Source organism: Lutra lutra, chromosome 1, assembly GCF_902655055.1.
Source record: "Lutra lutra chromosome 1, mLutLut1.2, whole genome shotgun sequence".
Lineage (NCBI taxonomy): Eukaryota > Metazoa > Chordata > Mammalia > Carnivora > Mustelidae > Lutra > Lutra lutra.
Genome location: NC_062278.1, coordinates 209,822,682 through 209,841,970, shown reverse-complemented (window position 1 = coordinate 209,841,970; position 19,289 = coordinate 209,822,682). Strand labels below are relative to the sequence as shown.

The window sequence follows — 19,289 nt, the reverse complement described above, 5'->3', positions numbered from 1 at the left end:
CAGAAGTATTAAGATTGGCGACCATCCTGGTGACTCAGGTGGCTGTCCTGTGCCCAAGACAGACAACTTTATATAAGAACAGGAATAAAGAGAGGGCATCAAGTTTCTGGGTCTTATTACCATTTCGGCCAGGGTACTGACTTCTAGCCAAAAGGCAGATGTTCTCCTCCCCGTAGAGTAGCCACGGGCTAGAGGATTACAGCCTGAGCAATCGACATGCAAGTGTTCCAGTAAGACCATACTCCTTGAAAAGCCCCTGAAATGAGACTAAAGGAAGTAGAGAGAAGTACTCACCAATTTTGCACCGAAGCTCAGAGACCAAATGTAAAGACTCACAGCCCCACGTTTGGGCGCCAAATGGTGAAGTTCTAGAACATAGGTGAGGTTCAGTGGGGTGAGGTCTGGAGCCAATGACCAAGAAAGAATTCTTGAGACATCTTTGGTGCAAAATGGTGGTTTATTAAAGCACGGGGACAGGACCCGTGGCCAGGAAGAGCTGCTGCCCCAGGGATGTGAGGAGTGGTCCATTATATACTTGTAAATTGGGGAGGGGATTAGGGATGATGTAAGTCTCTAAGGAATTTTGGAAGCAAGGTTTCTAGGACCTTGAGGGGCTAGCTATTGTCTGGGGAAAAGGTTATTCATTACCAGTAATAAAACCTTTTCATGAGCCCTTTAGATATCTATCAGTGGGCCATATGCTTGGGAATGATTGTCAATATTATCTTGGAGGTTGGGACGCCTGGGTGGCTCAGTGGGTTAAGCCACTGCCTTCGGCTCAGGTCATGATCTCAGAGTCCTGGGATCGAGCCCCGCATCGGGCTCTCTGCTCAGCAGGGAGCCTGCTTCCTCCTCTCTCTCTGCCTGTCTCTCTGCCTGCTTGTGATCTATCTGTCAAAAAAAAAAAAAAATCTTTAGAGATAAAGTTTCCAAAGGAATCATTAGAGTAGACTTACAGGATCCTGGTTGGGGGTAGTTGAGTCCCTAGAGGAGAGTCATTCAGTGTTTTAAGGGCTTGTCAGTGGGTAAAGAAATTTAATAATTTTTCTTCTGCCTCTGTTTCCTACATCTGTACTAACATTTTTACAGATGAGGACACTAAGCCTACTCAGTAAACTTAGAAACTGAAGAATAGATGCCTCCGACAATTTGCACCCCCCCCCAACACCCCAAGCTAATTGTTGGGTAAAATAAGCAAGATGTGTTTTGAGGGAGTGGGTGAGTGCAGCAACTCAGGAGGGACTGGCTAGGAATCTGAGCTGCTTGCGGTTGGTTACATTTTCGCTAAACTCAGTTGCCGGTCTCCCTTTGCCGGTTTCCCCACCTGAACAGGGTAGAGTGTGTTAATTTCTCTGTCCTTTTGTCCTGTCCCCGCCCTCCCCAGCTTCGCAGGTGAGAAGCAGAGAGTGGGGACTAGAAGAGCGCCTTCAAAGCGCAAAGCGACAGTAAAGACTGAGGAGGATTCCTCTGAGCTTGGCGGGTTCTAGGGACCACGTGTGGACCGCGGGCTCTGGCGCACCCTGGTGGCCGGGCAACTCCTGCCTGACTCTGCCAGACCACGTGTGAAGTGGAAGCGGCCATATTTCATCCGGGCAATGGCCATCTTGGTAAGGGAGATATTCTCGACTGAAGTTTTTACCCTCTCCTCATAGTTCGCCAACATCTGAAGCGAGAGAAAGGGGGGGGCTTATAAAATATCCTCTTCTCTAAGAGGAAAAGGAATGGCTGATAACCTCGGCTTGGGTTGGAGGCCAGAGCTGGATTTCCAAGAGTGCGACAGGCGCCGGGACGTAATCAGAGCGCGCCTCCGGGAGTTCGGCGCGCAAGCCCCGCGGTGGCGTCACGGATTCGCGACCGGGCCGGAGCTGGGGGAAGGAGGTAGGAGCGGCCGCGGCGCGGGCGGAGCCGGGGTCCGGGGGGGCGGGGTGCAACGCGGCGGGGGGGCGGGCGGCGGCGGGGCGGCTAGGCCTGAGAGCACCCCCCACCCCGGAGGGCTGGAGGCGGGGTGCTCAGAGACGGGGCACTTTCGGTGCCCAGTCTAGAGGGCCCTCGCGGGTGGCTGTACCCATTTTCCAGAGCGGGCGACTGAGACCCGGGGGAATTGCGTCCTGTTCGAGGCCAGCCAGCTCCGGTCCTGCCTCTGAGCACTTTCCAGGCTTGGGGGTAACAGAGCTGGATACGGATGCCCCAGCCTCTTGCAATGGGGTCAGGGCCGGGGATAGGGACGACGGGCAGGGAGAGCTCAGAAAGGGTAGCAGAAGGGCTTCTGGGAAGAGACTGTTGAACTTCCATCTTCTGTTCTTTTACTTTGACATCCAATCAACTTGGGTCTTGATTCCCTCCTAAATGCACCCCCCCCCCCGACCATCCAGAGGCACTCCCCGGATTCCTGCCAAAGTTTCCTACATATCTCACCCCTCCAGTTCACCTCCTCAACCAACCCGAGGGCTCTTAGCGCGGATCTGCGCTTCATGGTTCAAAAGCCTTCCGCATCTTCTCATCACCGTGGAATACAGATCCTCTCCTCCCAGCCTGCCTCCCCCACACTTCTGGGGGCTCCGAGCTCCTCACACTTTTAGGTCTTTTCTTAGATACCTCCTTCAGGAAGCCCTTTGACACCCCTTAGCCTCCAGGCTGGGTCAGAAACCCCCTCTGGGCTTCCCCAGCGCTCTGCAAGTCCCCATTACGGTTCTGTTGACAAATTGTCACCCTTATCGTCTATCTCCCAGCCAGCCTGGCAGTCACGTCGGTCCTGCCTCTTTCCCCCAGCGTCCCACACATACTAGGTGCTCAGTGCATGTTTACTGACTGACAAAAGTGTGTGTGAGCAAGTATTTACCACCACACAGAGGAGAAAGCCTGTCTGTATTAGTCAGCTCAGGCTGCTATTAAAAAAAAAAAAAATACCACAGAGTGGGTGACTTAAACAACAGAAATTTATTTGCTTACGGTTCTGGAGGCTAGGAAGTCTAAGATCAGAGTGCCAGCCAGTTTGGTTCCTGGTGCAGGCAGTCTTCCTGACTTGGAAGAGAGCAAGCTCTGGTGTCTTTTGCTCTTAGAGGAACACCAGCCCCATTCCATTAGGGCCCCGCCCTTATGACTTCACTTCATCTCTGTCACCTCCTCATTGGCCCTGTCTCCAAAGACAGTCGCACTGAGGGTTAGGGCTTCAACATATTAATATTGAGGGAACACCAACATCTCGTCCCAGTCTGAAGAGAGGATCAAAATTGTCCTGTCAGGCTTTGGGATGAAGTTGAGGTTCTTAAGCAGTGGGCCATGAGAGGAGAGGACGCTGGGGCCGAATCCCTGTGAGTGGGCGGGATTTTCATAGGAGGAGGGAATGGGGCAGGGTGTATCAGGTGAGGGAACAGCAGGAGCAAAGGCTCAGAGGCTGGAGAGGGAGGTGAGTGGGAAGAACAGGGAGGAGCTGAGCTTGGACACAACCCAGGTGTGAAGTAAATACTGAGGGAGCTCTGGAAGTAGATGCTTATTCGTTCATTTGCTCAGAACATTCATTGAGCTCCTGCTGTATAGGGCACTGGGAACGTAGTAGTGACCACGGTAGTCCTTGCCCTCACAGAGCTCCCAGCCTGCTGAGAAAGATGGCCATTTGTCAAATAATCACATAAATGAACATAGAACCAACATAAAGCCAAACAAGTGCCTCAGAGAGAAGTTTGTGGTCTAAGAGAGGGTGTCTCAGGGAGGGCTTCCTGGAGGCAGCAACACCTGAGCTAGGCCCTGAAATTTAAATAGGAGTTAAAACCTGGGTAAAAAGAGGAGTGAGGAGCAGCCAGGTGGCAGGCAGAGGAAGTGCAAAGGCCCTGAAGCGAGAACCTGCTTGGGATGTTTGAAAAATGGCAGGGAGGCTGGTGTGGCTGCCACTCAGAGTGAGTGGAAGGTGCGGGGAGAGTAGAGTGGGGAGTTTCCATAATCTGTAACTTAGATAGTGACTCCCAGTTCTTGGCACTCCCCTGGGGAATCCAGGGTGGGAGTGTTCTGTCAGCTATACTGTAGACATTCAGTAATAAATGCTTGATTTAGGGGCCAAGGAGCACCTGGGGGAAGTGCGAGATCAGGCTAGTGGACCCCCATGGCAGCTCATGCATCCTGTCTGGGGAGGGACTGGAATCCACCTCATGTCTCAGCTCAGGGAGCACTTCGGCTGTGATTGCAGAGCCAGGATTCAACCCTGAGTCTTCTGGGTCCTCTGAGGTCCCCGACTTTGCCCTGCTCTGCCCCATGGGGCTCTCTCCTCAGTCTCCGCATGGGCCACCTGGCCAAGGGGCCACCCCTTGATGTGAAGTGGGGGGCCCCAGTGGTCTCAGAAGCTGGGACCCTGGGATGGGGGGTGGTTAGGATCACAGAGTTGGGACTGAGGGTCTGCCACAAGGTCTTTGCATATCCTGTGCCCTCTGCCCAGACGTCCCATCTCTTCATCCTCACAGGGCTGCCTCCTTTAGGTCTCAGCCCTGCTGCCACACACCAGCATTGGGAGAATTCACTCAGACACTGTGTAGAAAGCCCTGAGCCCAGTGTGCACAACGGTGCAAATGGGAGCTGATGTGAAGAGTTTCTAGTGGGGCTGTGAGGTGGGAGCCCTCTGCCCCACAAATCACACAGCTAGGAGACTAGAATGGGGTGACCTGGTGGTCCTGAGTCAGAGAGGCCCCCCGTTCTTTCTCCTTCATTCTTGGATGCTGAGCCTGTTTCCCTAAGGGAATGGAGCTGGAGATGTTCAGGGGGAACAAACAACCAGGGACATCAGCCCATTTCCCAGATGAGGAAAACTGAGGCCCAGAGAGCTGAAAGCACGTACCTGGGCCGCACAGCTTTCCCTTCCTCACCTGGAAGTCAGGCTTTGGAGGTGAGACCCTAGACTCAGCGCTAGGCAACCTGGCCAGGTACCTTGACTCCCCCAGCTCTGAATGGGAAAAAGGGCAGTTCCCACATTTAAGGCTTTGGAGGCATTCTGTGGAGTTGGTCCTTCCAAAGGGTTGGTGTCTGCCATTTGTGTGCATCACTTCCCCAGCACCCAGCATGGGACTCACACAGACCAGGGGCCTGCTGGACAGCAGCTTTCCAGTCATCACATGTTGCCAGCTGTGCAAGCCTAGGCTGGGTCATTGGGAGCTGCTCACAGCAACTGCTTACTCGGGTGAGGAGGACTTGGCCTCAGGGCTCTGGGGACTGAAGCCTCATAAGTGGTAACATCGGAGGGGCCACACACAGACTGGCCCCCAGGGGGCCCCAGAATCATGACTCTAAAAGCCAAAAAATGGAAACAACCCAGATGTCCATTAGTGCTGGATGGATAAACAAAATGTGGTCTGTTTATACGTGGACTATTACTCAGCCATCAAAAGGAATGAAGCTCTCCCATGCTAAAAAACAGATGAACCTTGCAAACATCACACTGAGTGAAAGAGTGTATGATTCCATGTATATGAAATGTCCCAAAGAGGCAAATTCTTAGAGACAGAAAGCGAGGGGAAGGGAGAGTGACTGCTTGTGGGTGTGGGGTTTCCTTTTTGGGGGGATAGGAATATTCTGGAACTAGATAGAGGTGATGGTTGCATATTGTGAATGTTCTAAATGCCACCAAATTGTGCACTTTAAAAGGGTTCATGGTTTTGTTGTGTGCATTTTACCTCAATAAATTTTTTAAAGATTTTAATTTATTTGAGAGAGATTGCGAGAACAAGTGGGGGAGGGGCAGAGGGAGAAGCCGACTCCCTGCAGAGCGGGGAGCCGGATATGGGACTCTATCCCCGGACTCCGGGATCATGATCTGTGCTGACGGCTGTCACTTAACCAACTGAGCCACCCAGGCGCCCCTTGATATATTTTTTTAAAAAGGAGATCACGAAGTCTGAAGCCCTCGTTCTACAGACAAGGCCATCAAGGCTCCAAGGGGATCCTGACTGCAGGTGTTAGTCTGGGGGTACCAAGGGTGGATGCCCCCTACTCACTGTTCCCTGCCCTCCTCCTGCAGCCTGCTGAGGGATGCCCAAGAAGTTCCAGGGTGAGAACACCAAGTCGGCAGCGGCCCGGGCACGGAGGGCTGAGGCCAAGGCAGCAGCTGATGCCAGGAAACAGAAGGAGCTGGAGGATGCCTACTGGAAGGATGAGGACAAACACGTCATGAGGAAGGAACAGCGCAAGGTGGGTGGTTCCCAGGCTCCTGCCCTGAGGCTAAAGTGGGCAGTCAACATGGAAATGTGGTAGAAGGTGGCCAGAGGCCCCTGGGGCTTTGGCTTGAAGGGTGAGGAGACACTGGACATGGAGCAAGGGCAAGGTGGGAGGTGGAGGCAGAGGCTCGTGCAAAGGCCCTGGGGTGGCTAGAACTTGGCATGTTTAGGGAATGGGAAGGCATCCACCGCCCCGTGTGGGCTTACTTTGTCCTTCATGTAATGTCAGGGTTGGGCTAGATTGACACTTCTCACTGTGGAGTGATTCTGCACTCAGAGGACACTTGGCACATCTGGAGACATTTTGGATTGTCACAACCAGTGGGTGGAAGGTGCTACTGGCATCTGGTGGGTGGGGGCCAGGCATGCTGCCCAGCACACTTCATGATACTGGACAGCCCCATAGTAAATGATGAGCCAGCCCCACGTCAGCTGTGCCAAGAACTGCTGTAATAGGTCCCCTGGATCCACCCTACTGGCCCCAGGGCTCGCCGGCTCTTCCAGGTGTGTGTAAAAACACAGAAGAGTGCAGGCGTGACTGTCTGCCCTCTGATGGGTACCTAATTGGTGTCTGGGTTGTGGATCAGGGCTGGTACTGATTTGCTGGGTCCAGTAGGTGGCGCCAGAGACCCATTTATAGCTGTGCTGCCTGGTCCCCTGAGCTGGTCAGAGCTTCTCGTCCAGATTGTTAACAGTGGTAGAAAATAGCGGGGGTGACATGCCATCCCTGCTTGCCCAATTCCTGGTGCACCTGGGCACTTTTGTGAATTTTCCCTATCACTTTCCTGTGCGAGACTGGATCCTGCCTTGTTTTTAGTTGGACATTGGTCACTGGTTCCCTCCTCAGGCCCTGTGCTGCATTGGGTCCATGGAGGTCTTTAAATTTTCTTTTTTACTATCAGTATTTTAACAATATAGGAAAGTCGAAGACCCAAAAGACAAAAAGCATTGTCTGCCAAAGAGCCATGATGCAGAGCGAAAAGCCGGAGAGGTCAGGCTCACTGCGCAGCGGGGAGTCTGTTTCTCCCTCTGCCCCTCCCCCTGCTCGAGCACCCATGATCTCTCTCTCTCAAACTGATAAATAAATAAAATTTATATAAAATAAGTAAAATTTATTTATTTGACAGAGAGAGAGAGCACAAGCAGGGGGAGCAGGAGAGGGAGAAGCAGGATCTCCACTGAGCAGGGAGCCCAATGCGGGGCTCGATCCCAGGATCCTGGGATCATGACCTGAGCTGAAGGCAGACGCTCAACTGACTGAGTCACCCAGGTGCCCCTAAAGCCTCTGATTCTTGATCTCAGTTCAGGTCTTGATCTCAGGATCCCGAGTTCAAGCCCCACATTGAACATAACTTAAACAACAGCAGCAAACAAAAAGGAAAAAAAAAATCTTTAAAAGAGAAAAGCAAATCCATGCTCACTCCAAAGCACTAAAAAGTAACACACCTCCTCCCCTCACATGACACCAAAGACCTTTTTCATCAGATATCCTACCCTGAAGCCCATGTCCTGAGCTAAATAGGGTCCCACACCCATGTTTCTCCTGGTCCTCAACCATCAGCCATGGATGGGGCTGTAATTCATCGCACCTCCTGGAAGTCAGCGTTTCGTCTCCACTTGTTCCATATTAAGCAACTGGGCGATGAGCACCTGACTCTCTGGGCTTCATGTCAATTATTCATATAATCGTTCCTTACGGCTCTGGAGTATTTTGCGAAGCAGACTTACATCTCCCGTCACCAGATACTGCCAACTGCTAATTGCTCTTTTTTAAAAACGGCAAGTGACTTTTTAAAAAAATTTTGCTGAATGTCAGAGTATAAATGCTCTGATTCCCTCCTCAGTCCCATGTCCCTAGAGACTGATGGCGACAAGCCGCATGTCTTTCCTGAGTTATTGGAGCCTTTTGGGAATTCATGCATTCATTCAGCGTACTTTTACTAAGCACCTACTGGGTACCGCGCCTGGGGTCAGAGGCAGCTGTTCAAAACCCAGGCCAGGGACTGCCTCCAGGACAAACCACATAGAAGATGAGAAACAGGAATTTGTGGGACACAGGAAAAAGCCATGGGGTGGAAGGGCCCAATAGAGAGCGAGGAGCTCAGGAGGAGCCAGAAGAAGCAGGGAAGGAGGCTACAATGGTGCGCTGGGAGGAGAGAGCAGCCAGTGCCAAGGTCAAGGCAGGACTGAATGAACACGGGCTGTATGAGCACCATGCGGGGGTCAGGGGCCTTGGGAGGACATTATCTCTGATTGATGGTTAAACTGAGGATCAGAGCACACTGGCCTGGCCTGAGAGGGCTGGACACAGGTGTGAGAACCTCCCACCTTTTTTTTAAAGATTATTTCTTTATTTGACAGAGAGCAGAAGCAGGGGAGCAGCAACAGAGGGAGAAGCAGGCTCCCTGCTGAGCAGGGAGCCTGATGTGGGGCTTGAACCTAGGATCCTGGGATCATGACCAGAACCAAAGGCAGATGCTTAATCGACTGAACCACCCAGGCAGCCCCAAGGGAGCCCCTACCTTTAACCTCTCCCCCACTTTCCTACTGGATAGGCAGGGTAGAGGTCAGAGGCCCAGGGGGTATCCTCAGGCATATGGAGTCATCTTCTGGGACACTTAGTCCCACTATAGGAGTGTCACAGAGGGCGCTGAAGGAGTGGGGACCATCCTCAAGGCATGGAAATCAGGTGGCAGAGTTGCAGGCAGAGGATAGGCAAGTGGGTACGTAGGCTGCAGGGCCCTGTGGGGGTGCAAGTGGGAGGTGGCAGAATGTTCCAAGCCTATGGCTGCCCTGCATTATAAATGAACCAGAACATGGCTCTGCCCCCTAGAGTAGTTGAGGGGCAGCGGCCAAGGGCAAGTCCTGTAGGCCAGATGGCATCAAGGTCTCCCTGGGGAGCAAAGGCGGAACCAGTCCCTTGTGACACTGGGCTGGGGACACTGTCCTAAGGGCAGAACCCCCTGCTCCAGCCAACAAGTGTGTTCAGACCCTCCCTGGCTCCTGTCTCCTCCCCACCTCTCCTCCTCCTACATTTCCCCTCCCTGCTCCAGCCACAACACCCTCTAGGAGGTTCCTGCTTCACAGCCTTTGCACCTGCATTCCCACAGCCAAGGACGCTCCTGTCCTCCAGCTAGCTCCTTGCTGGCTCCTCCTCCGGCCCAGGTGTCACTTTTCCTTCAAGAACCACCCACCCACCTGCCGTGGCCAGGGTTCCCTGTGCTCCTGTCCTCCAGCTAGCTCCTTGCTGGCTCCTCCTCCGGCCCAAGTGTCACTTTTCCTTCAAGAACCACCCACCCACCTGCCGTGGCCAGGGTTCCCTGTTGTTCCCATAGTCACGTAGGCTGGGAGCCCTCAGGTAGTCCCGTGGGGCCCCAGCTGTGTCCCCTGTGCATAGCACAGTGTCTAGCACATAGCAGGGCCTCGGTCCACCTGTGCCAGTGGGGGGGTCGACTCCTGATCACCCCCTCCCCCCAGGAGGAGAAGGAGAAGCGTCGCCTGGAGCAGCTTGAGCGCAAGAAGGAGACACAGCGCCTGCTGGAGGAGGAGGACTCTAAGCTCAAGGGCGGCAAGGCCCCCCGTGCGTCTGCACCCAGCAAGGTCACCCGGGCCCAGATCGAGGAGACACTCCGCCGAGACCACCAGCACAAAGAAGCCCCGGACCCAGGTGGGCTCTGGAGCTGCCTTTTTACCCAGTAAAGGACAGGCTGCGGGGCTGCCCCTGGCTGAGTCTAGCGCCCCTTCCTCAGCCCCAGAGAAGCTGCCTGGGCTGTGGTGAAGCATGGGTGGGCAGCGGCCTGGCGGGTCTGGCTTTGAGCACGGGGAGCATGGGCACGCACAGGCTACATTTGCTTGCTTTGCACCTGAGCTGGCTTGTGCCCCAGGGGGTCCTCAGGGCATTAATGAGGTGCCTTGAGGCTGAGGAAACACCAGCCGTGAGTCGGGCACCTCTTGTGTGCCCAGCTTCAGGCTAGGTAAGAGGACAGCGTGCCCTGGGCAGGGGGCAGGGAGGGCTAGAGGGCTCCCCCATCCTTCTGTGCCCGCCAGCCTCCTCTCCTCTCCCCCCTCTTCCCCCACTGTGTTTCTGTCATCTCTCTGGAATCTTGCATCCCTGCTTATCTCTCTCTGTCTCTGTGTATGTCTCTGTCACTTGGCTGCCTCCCACCCTCAGTCGAGAAAGCCAAGAGCCACTTGGAGGTGCCGCTGGAGGAGAATGTGAACCGCCGCGTGCTGGAGGAGGGCAGCGTGGAAGCACGCACCATTGAGGATGCCATTGCCGTACTCAGGTAATGGGCGGGGCTTGGGCACAGGGCGGGGCTACGCGTCGGGGCGGGACCGCCCCCATAGGCCCCTCCCTTAACGCCCTTGTCTACTCCTAGCGTGGCAGAAGAGGCTGCGGACCGGCACCCAGAGCGCCGCATGCGGGCGGCCTTCACTGCCTTCGAGGAGGCACAGCTGCCGCGGCTCAAGCAAGAAAACCCCAACATGCGGCTGTCGCAGCTGAAGCAGCTGCTCAAGAAGGAGTGGCTGCGGTCGCCAGACAACCCCATGAACCAGCGGGCCGTAACCTTCAATGCCCCCAAGTGAGCCCAGAACTGGGGGACCCGCCCCACAGGCGGTCAGGGTCGTGACATCACACGCCCTCCTGCTGGGTCAGCTGCGTGGGTTTCAGAGAGGTCCGGGGCTGAGGCGAGTGTCTTGGGGGCTACGTGGCATCATAGGTCATGCCTCCCGCTGGAGAGTCCCCGCTTGGAGTGATGCCCGCCACCCCCTTCCTGCGCCCGCAGAGCCCTGGGAATGATGCCCAATAAAGGCAGTCGGTGAGGCAGAGTGCGCTCTAGGAGTCTCTGTGGGCGGCAGGTTGGTGGTGGGGAGAGGAGGGCTGGAATGCCAGGGAGTGCAGGGGTCACAGCCAGAGAAGATCAGGGCCCCCAAATGCCCTCCTGTCGCAGCAAGCCCACTGTCACCTGGGCCTGGCTCTTATGCATTCCCACCTGACTGGGCCACTTGTCCATGGAGGGACCTGTACCACCACCCCCGGAAGCCATGGCTGGGCTGCTGCAGGAGGACTGCTCAGAGAGGTTGAGACGCTGGCTCTGGGTCACAGAGCACTTCAGGGCAGGACCAGAGGCATCCTAGAGATGATGTAGTTAGCATCCTGAGATTCTGGTTCAAAGCAGTCCAGGTCACACACATACTGTGCTTGGGGGTCAGGAAATGCTGGCTGCTGTGGTGTTAGTCCGATGTGGGAGGCATCTGGGTCAAGTCCTGGGCAGGCTTCCCAGTGGAGGATTTCTCCAGAGCAGGCCTGAGTGGGAGATGAGTCAGATTCCATCATATAGGCAGGCAAAAGCCCGGAAGCTGGAGCATGCAGGTGGATCTGGGTAGGAATAAGTGTCCCATCAGAGGCCACATGCTTTGGGAAGGGCTGGGTGAGATCTGCACCTGGTTCTGGGTTCCTAGAACTCAGTTGGCCTTGGACAGTTTGAAGAAAGGGAGGGCAGCAGCCAGATGGGGCCACACATGTTAGGGAGGATCTAAGTATTTACCAGGTCACTGCTATGGCTCCCACCCAAGCAATACGCTCCCTGCACCCACAGGGCTTTCCATGTGGCCTCTGGTCCCCATTCCCCCCGAGTTGTGTGGTGTCAGGGCTGGGCCAGAGGGGGCCATGACAGTTTCATGGAGGGAGGGCCCTGAAGGATGCGCAGGAATTCTCTACACATACAGGGACAGAAAGGGCTGAAGGAACCACCCGTACAAAGGCCTGGATGTCACAACTCTCCTATTCAAGGGAGGGGTGCCATTAGTAATTGGGTTCAGCTAAAATGCAGAATGGAAGGTGCCTGAAACGATGGTAGCTGGCATAAAACTAACCAACATATATGGAGCACTGGCTTAGTGTGGAAATCCTGGAGCCAACTCTAAGAATGACCAGAAGGCATGTGAGGAATCCAGGAAGTAACCCAGAAGACCCTGTGGGGATTAGGGAAGTGAGGCAGAAGGCCACCAAGAAACATGGTGGGAGGGGGTTCAAGAGGGGGAAGGTGACCACCTAACGGGGATTAGACCAGCTGTGGGAACCATCCCCTGGATGCTGAGCCCTGGTTTAGCACATGGTAATGTTTCACTGAACCCTGGGGACAGCCCCATGAGCGATTTATCCCCATTACAGATGGGAAAACTAAATCACCTCCCTGTGTCACATACCCAAGAAAGCACCCAGGGCTGCGAGGGAGCCATCAGGGGCGGCAGGGGGATCTGGATTGGGGGTTGAGCCCAGAAGTTTCCCCACAAATAGAGGCTTCTTCCTTCTACTTCTGGGGTCTTAGGCCAGGGCCTTAAGGGTCTAAGTCTCAGTTTCCTCTTATATAAAATGGAACTAAAACAGTATCTAACCCTAGGCTATCTGGAGAATCAATGAGACGGTGCCTGGGAAAGGCATTTCCTGAAGGAAGGCTTGGCAAAGGAGCCTCCTGCATGGCCACGTTGAGGTCTTTGTGGCGGGGAATTAGGGAGGACTCGCGAGTAACTGATTAACCGTAAGGAAGGTGTCAGCTGGGCGTGCAGGGCCTTGGCCCGGCCTGCCAGGCTGAGGGATGGGAATTCACCTCAGGGCGATGGGGAGCCACGGCGCGTGTGTGAGCAATGTAGGAAGGGTATCAGAGCTGCGTGTGGCGAGCTCACCTGGGGAACTGCAGAGGGACGGCCAGTGGACCAGAGAGGAGGTAAAACTCAGGACAGGAGCTGAGAGGACCGCCTTCGGTCCTCTGACAAAAGCACTACGGTAAGAACCTTTGTTCCCTTTCATGGAAAAGCCCCTTCTTTCTCCGGCCCCGCCCCCGCGGAATCCCAGGCCCGCGCTTGCGCGCGGGCAGCAGGGAATCCCCGGCTCCGCAACAGTGCGCGGGAGGGGGCGTGAGACGGGAGTTCCGTGCTCTCCCAGCCCTCCCCGCGCGCATTGCCCGCACGACCAGGCGGGGCCGTGGGGAAGCCGGGCGCACACTGCGCCTGCGCGGGGGTGCTCGCTTCACGCGCTAGGGCTTTCCCGTCGAGCGCGTGGCGGGGAGGGAAAGCCTCGCCGGGGGCGCATGCGTCGATCGCTGCCCGACCCCCGCCCTGTGGGCAAGGGAATCCTCACACGCCGCAGTGCGCACTGGGGGCGGGGTGGGGAAACCGGCTCAAACCAGAGTGGGGTTTGCTGAGGAGGTGGCACCGGAGGGAGAGCGAGCAGGGTCTTCCGGAGGTTCCCGCTCGGGCCCTCGCCGTCGCCTTGGCAACGGGGCGCGCGGGCCGCAGCGAGGGGGGCGGCGGCCTCAGGGAAGCCGGGCGACTCTGCGCCTGCGTGGAGCTCGGTGCCGGTGGCCGGGGTTCCCCCTCGTGCGCCCCGGGGACCTGCGGTGGGGAGGGGAGGCGGTTCGCAGAGGAGAGGGTGGGTGTCTGGGGAGGAGGTTACTGCGGAGAGAGGGGCTTTGGAGGAGGGGAGGATGGTGAAGGGACGTGGAGGAGGGGTGGGTACCAGAGAAGGTGGGGAAAAGGCGAAGGGCTGTGGAAGATGGGGAGAGGAGTGTCTGAGGAGGAGGAGTGGGCGGATGGGGTAATGTGGGAGTGTGTGGGAGGAGGGGGACAACAAAGGAAGAGAGGAGGGTAGGGGGGAAACTTCAGCAGTTAAGGGACGTGGACAACGTGAGGGGGACAAAGAAAAGCCTAAGAAGGGAACACGTGGGGGGTCTGGAGGAGATGGGAGGGGAGAGGACCGACGCCAATAGGGCTCCTCCTCCTCTCCCCCCTAGCGGACCCCAGTTTCGCTTGGGCAGAAGATCTGGGCCTAGGGTTTCCAGATTTAGAAAAGAAAACTACAGGTTTCCCAGTTAAACTTGACTTTCAGGTAAACAACGATTTTTTTTTTGTAACAACGAATAATTTTTATCTTTATAAGTATGTCCCATTCCGTGCCCTGTATTTTATGTGGCAGACCTAATATTGATTGGGCACCCCCTTTCTACCCCACTCCCCTGCCTGTCCTTTGAGGCTTTCTGAAAGCTCTTGGAGGATGCCTTTGTCTCTTCCCTCCCTGGCTCCCCATATCTGTGCATGCTGGGTCCCCCCACTTCCCTTGCCATCTCCTACCCTTCTGGCGTTGAACACCAGCCTGAGGTCAGGTCCTGGCCTGGCAGTGAAATGTGCAAAGAAAAGGCACTCACCCCCCACAAGTCCCTTAAACCCTTGGCTGTGGGCCTGGCCCTGCTGAGGCCACAGGTTCTTGCTCTTCCCAGCCTCACCTTTTCCCAGAACCCCGTGGCTTTACTCTCAGGGGTCAGGAATCCCCACCCCCTCCTAACTCACCCTCCATCTCTGGGCATTTAAATTTATAGTAGGTGCTCAAACATTTCAGGGTAAATTTATGGAGGCAAGTATTGGGGGGTGGGTATTTGATTTCTCAACACAGCTGTGATTTCTGTCGCATGGGGGCATATACCCTCTCGGAGCTTTCTACCCTCCAACAAAGCGATTTTCCTTTTATCCTCCCCTTTCATTTCAAAAAGTATAAGAAAACATGATGGAAAAGCTAATATAACAAAGGAAAGGTCACTCCCCTCCCCAGAGCCCATGCCCAGGGCTGCCCCCAGTGTCTCCCCCTCCCAGCAGTTCTCATCTTTGTTCTTCAGACGGATTTGCCATCTATTTGCCATTTGAACAGACACTCCTCCGTACTGGCTTCTGCTCAACAGGCCCAGAACTCGGTCCCTGCGGGCCATTTTTCTCATGGCATGTTACTCTGGAAACAGGCTAAGCCATCCCCTGGGGGTGGGGGGAAGCAACATCTGGGTGTCTGTGTTTTTAGTTTCACTGGAAGGTGACGCCCCTGCAGAAGCAGGGGTTGGATCTTTTGTGCCATGTCCTAGGGGTGCTTTCCAGGGTGGTTAGCGGGGCAGTGGTGCCATCTGTCTGTTTGGAGCTGGGTAGCTCCCAGCTGGGAGTGGTGCTGGGTGAGAGTTGGCCCCTCCTCTCATCAGCCAGGCCTGAGTTGCGCCCGAGTGGGGGGTACATTCCCTGGGGGAGGCAGAAGGTGAGGAAGTAACAGAGCACACCAGGAATTGAAGATGGTAAACTAGAGGGGTGTGGCTAGAGCAGGAGGTGACCTCAGACCAGGCTCTAAAAGACAACAGTGGGTGAAGGAAGGGTGATCCTGGGAGGAGGAACAGCAGATGCAAAGGCCCTGAGGCTGGACACATTAAGACAGAGGCTGAGTATGGCCAGAGTGAGGTAGGTGATCAAGGGAAATAGCCCTAGTCTTGGGTCAAAAGGGAATGGGAGCGAGGCTACTCAGGACTTGGAGGGGGAGAATAGTTCTTTCTCTAGGTTCAAGGAGGAGGGTGCTAGTTATGTGGACAGGGACATGATTCAGTCACATAGCTGAGGACAGAATTCTGTAGCTGCATCATGGAGAAAGGACCCGGGAGACAGTGGACAAGAGCAGCAGCAGGACTGGGTGGGGCATTCTGGGGGTGCCACAGGGCAGTTGTCTGGGTTCAAGGGAGGGGGACTGGTCCTCCCTCCATGAAGCCACCCTGTTACTGCTGGTTCTTTACTCTCCCTCCCTGTGCCCTACCAAGGTAGGGACTTCAGACTCCACCCAGGGGTGGAGAGTTATCCCCACAGAGGTTCTGGGTGAGACCCCTCTTCCAGTTGAGTACCCGCGGTTCGCGGTTCCCCCACCTTTCCCTTTCTCTGCCTCCACAATGCATACCCTAGCGGTCCCCCGCCCCTTTGTTCTCTTTCCCTCCACACACGGTCACGGTCACGCTGGCGGCTCCTTCTGAGAGCATCTCACACACAATGGGAAGGAGGGGGATTCGCTCCCAATGGCCCTCCACCCGGTTCCCCGCGGTCCGCATCCTCCAGCCCCGCCCGCGCCGTGGAATCCCGGCCTCCCGGACCCCACCCGGGGAAGGCATTACCTTTCAGGAGACGCTCCCGGCGGCGTGGGGGGGGTGGGGGGGAAGGGAAGGGTTGGAGAGGGAGGGCTATTTTTAGAATGAATGGAAGAAAAGAGGGGGGAAAACAACAACAACAACAACAAAAAGGATGGAGTCTCGTGGAAGCCTTCTGGCTCCCAGAGGAAACCCCCTCAACCCAGGCCGAGGCAGAAGGTGGGTGGGGGTTCAGAGACTGGGTGGGTGGGGCTGCGGGGGGCAGGGGGCGGCGAGGGGGAACTTGGTGGTCTCGGAGGGCACCACTCCTCCTGTGGGGGAGCTGGAGGAGAACAGCAAAATGTAGCGGGCGGCCCCAAAGACCTCTGAGAGCTGGAGGGACCCCAGAAGTGGATGCTGTCCAGTCGCAGGAAAGAAATCAGCTCAGAGAGGGGCCTGAGCTGGGCCAAGGTCGCAGGGGGTGCTGAGTCCTGCGCAGCGCCCCTTCCGTCACCCCTAGTGACCCAAACCCCGGGAGCCGCATTCTTATAATTTGGCAGAGTGACCTTCACAGTCTCGCTGCCCAGGCCCCTGCTGTTCACGTTCAGCAGGGTCCCTGAATCGCGCAGAGAGAGGGGGATGTCACAGCCCCACAATGACATTAGAGAAGTTTTCTGTGGTTTGTTTTGTGGCCACCCGGGTACCCCTTCCTCCGCGGGACCTTCTAGCCCCAGCAACGTCACCAGCTGCCTGAAGACTCCGGGTTCCCCTGGACCTCCCAGGCCCCAGAGCCCGCCCAAGCTTGGGGGCTTAATTGCTTTCCTTTCTCTCTCTGGCTTCATTCTTTCTCCAGACGCCGGAGAGCGACCCCCACAGAGAGGCGGGCAGCCGCTTCTATGATGCTGGGGGGCTGGGTCCTGGCCAGGGGCTCCCCATCTCTGGGTCTCAGTTTCCCCATCTGTAACATGAACGTCGTGGGCCCGGAGCGGCAGAGGGTCCTCCCAGCTCTTTGAGCGTTCTTTGGGATTGGCTGTTACACCCCTGCGGGGAGGGGGATTCCCTCCCCACCCTTTCTGGAGAAGCGTCGTGGAGAGGGGGTCGCCCGGTGGCCGCCGCAGTCCGCCTCTCTCGCTCCCCCGGTAGGCGCCCCTCCCCAGGAGGCGGGGCGGGGCCCAGGTCGGCGGGGAGGGGGTCAGCTCTGCGGCGGCGCGCGCACACCCTCCCTCCCGGCTCACACGCCCTTGCCCGGCCGTGCACTTGTCTTCGCGCTCGGGCCAGGCGGCTGGGGCTCCGGCGGCGGCGGCGGCCGTCTCTGGCCGGTGAGTAGGCAGCAGTGGGGCATTGGGGCGGGGGGCGGTTTACAGGGCGGGGGTCCCAGCGGCTCTCCCCTTCTCCTTGGTGGGCGTTTCGGTCAGGGTTTGCCCCGACTTCGGGAATTCAAAGGGGGAGATGCGGGAGGGAGGGAAACCCCTTCCATCCCACCTGACCCCCCCCTCCTCCGCCCAACTCCAAGCCCCGAGTCACTCCAGACGCACCCCCACCACCACCGCATACCCCTATGAGGAGGGGGCTACCGCTCCGGAAATTTGAAATGCGGAGACGTCCTCCCACAGAGGTGAATGAAGGTGGAGACAAGGGGACCCTCTGGCGCTTGCAGGGGGGAGGGGTAATGGGGGAGAGGACCAGCTCGATTGCTCTCTTCCCCTTCCCTGCCTCTCAGTCCTTTCCACCTCCCACTGAGTGTGGTGGGGATTCCCCCGGCCGGCCCACTGCAGAGTGGAAGGAAAACCCCCTCCTCCCCCCGCCTGCCAGCCTACTGTGCGTGGGAGCTCTTGCTCGGCTCTCCCCTAAAGTCCACCCCCCACCCCTACACCACTGATTGGGATAGGGGCTGAGGCCAGAGAGGGTTAGCATTTACCCAAGGTCAGAGCTGGGCAGAGGCAGAGTTGTGTTTGTGGTGGACTCACTAACCCCAGAACTCACCTGGTGGTATCAGTTCTAGGGTCTTCTGCTCCCTGCGCTTAACAGTCAGGGTGGGGCTCAAGGACCCTGTCTGGAAATAGGGAGGGGGGAGTTCCACGCTCTTCCCAAGTCTCTCCACCCTGTGGGAGGGTGGGACAGAACTCAGTGGATAAGCCCCTCACCTGGCTCCCTCCAGGTTCCCAGGCATCTTGTCCCTCCTAGACCCTTTTCCTTCAGCCTCCTTAGGCTGCCGTAGAGCTCTAAGGTAGTCTGGCTGATGAAGGGAAGATGGGGAGGGGGTCAAGGGGTACTTCCAGAACTCATAGAGTCATCTCCACTCTGACACACTGACCCACTGCGTGACCTTGGGCAATCACCCTGTTCTCCCAGGACAAGAGTCAGATCCAGGGCCCCTCTGACTGGAATAGGCAGCCCCTGAGCTGTCCAGGGGGCCCCTGGCCCCACTCCAGACCTCCAGCAAGAGGAAGGGCAACTGGGACGTCCACTTCAGACTGTTACCCCTTCAGTCCCTTTCTGGGGTCGAGCTCCCTCACCCCTCTCCGCCACAGGGCTCTTCTGTGTCCTCTTTGGCCCGCTCCTCCAAGGTGGGGCCTGGGTACCAAGGGGCTTGGGCAACAGCCCAGTACAGAGTGAATTCCTTGAGGGCGCTGCAGACTTCAGGGCAGCTACAGACTGGGTGAGGATTTGGGGGTGGCCAAGAATACAGCTGGTCAAGTCAGGGTTCCCTGTCTCCTTCATCCTCACACTAGCCCGTCCCAGCCTCACCCACCTAGATCTCCCTGTGGTGAATGAACTGGGGAGTGGGGGGAAGTGGGCAGGGCAGGGAACGGTATTGGGAAAGTCAGAGCGTTTAGTGAGAAGTGGTGTCCTGTGGAAGGAAGTGGGGCTTCCAGGGAGGGTGCCTGGTATAGGGTGGAAATATGAGCAGGGGCTCTTTGAGGGACCTGGGCCCGGAAACAAGGCCACACTGGCCAGACAACACCATTAATCTTAAGTTTCCCTAAAACTTACAAGGTAATTCAGCTAGTCAGAAGAGAGATCTATTGTAAAGACTATTGCTGTGAGGGGCTATATGCACCCCCACCGTCCTGGGGCCCTGCCTCTACCCCACACCCCATGTCTGGTCCTTATAGGTTGAGGGGAGAAGAAAGGCAGCTCAGCCCCCTGCCAGCCAAGTGGTAATCCAGCAGGATCAAAG

General features: G+C 56.5%; 1 protein-coding gene across 2 annotated transcripts; it reads left to right on the top strand.

Annotated features, from left to right (window-relative positions):
- The first annotated feature begins 1,705 nt into the window (after window positions 1-1,705).
- CCDC124 (coiled-coil domain containing 124) lies at window positions 1,706-11,022 on the top strand. Of its 2 annotated transcripts, XM_047697877.1 has the most exons (6): window positions 1,706-1,878; window positions 2,077-2,176; window positions 5,999-6,168; window positions 9,672-9,861; window positions 10,366-10,480; window positions 10,574-11,022. In XM_047697877.1, exons 3-6 carry the CDS (start codon window positions 6,010-6,012, stop codon window positions 10,779-10,781), a joined length of 672 nt encoding a protein of 223 aa, XP_047553833.1. In that variant the 5' UTR covers window positions 1,706-1,878; window positions 2,077-2,176; window positions 5,999-6,009; the 3' UTR covers window positions 10,782-11,022. The 2 variants fall into 2 exon arrangements, with proteins under 2 accessions (XP_047553833.1, XP_047553825.1); XM_047697869.1 differs by lacking the exon at window positions 2,077-2,176 and having other exon boundaries at window positions 1,707-1,878.
- Window positions 11,023-19,289: the final 8,267 nt, after the last annotated feature.

Coding starts and splice junctions, on each gene's coding strand:
- CCDC124 (XM_047697877.1), top strand. CDS start 6,010: ATGCCCAAGAAGTTCCAGGGTGAGAACACCAAGTCGGCAGCGGCCCGG. Junction 9,862..10,365: donor CAAAGAAGCCCCGGACCCAG/GTGGGCTCTGGA, acceptor TCCCACCCTCAG/TCGAGAAAGCCAAGAGCCAC. Junction 10,481..10,573: donor GATGCCATTGCCGTACTCAG/GTAATGGGCGGG, acceptor GTCTACTCCTAG/CGTGGCAGAAGAGGCTGCGG.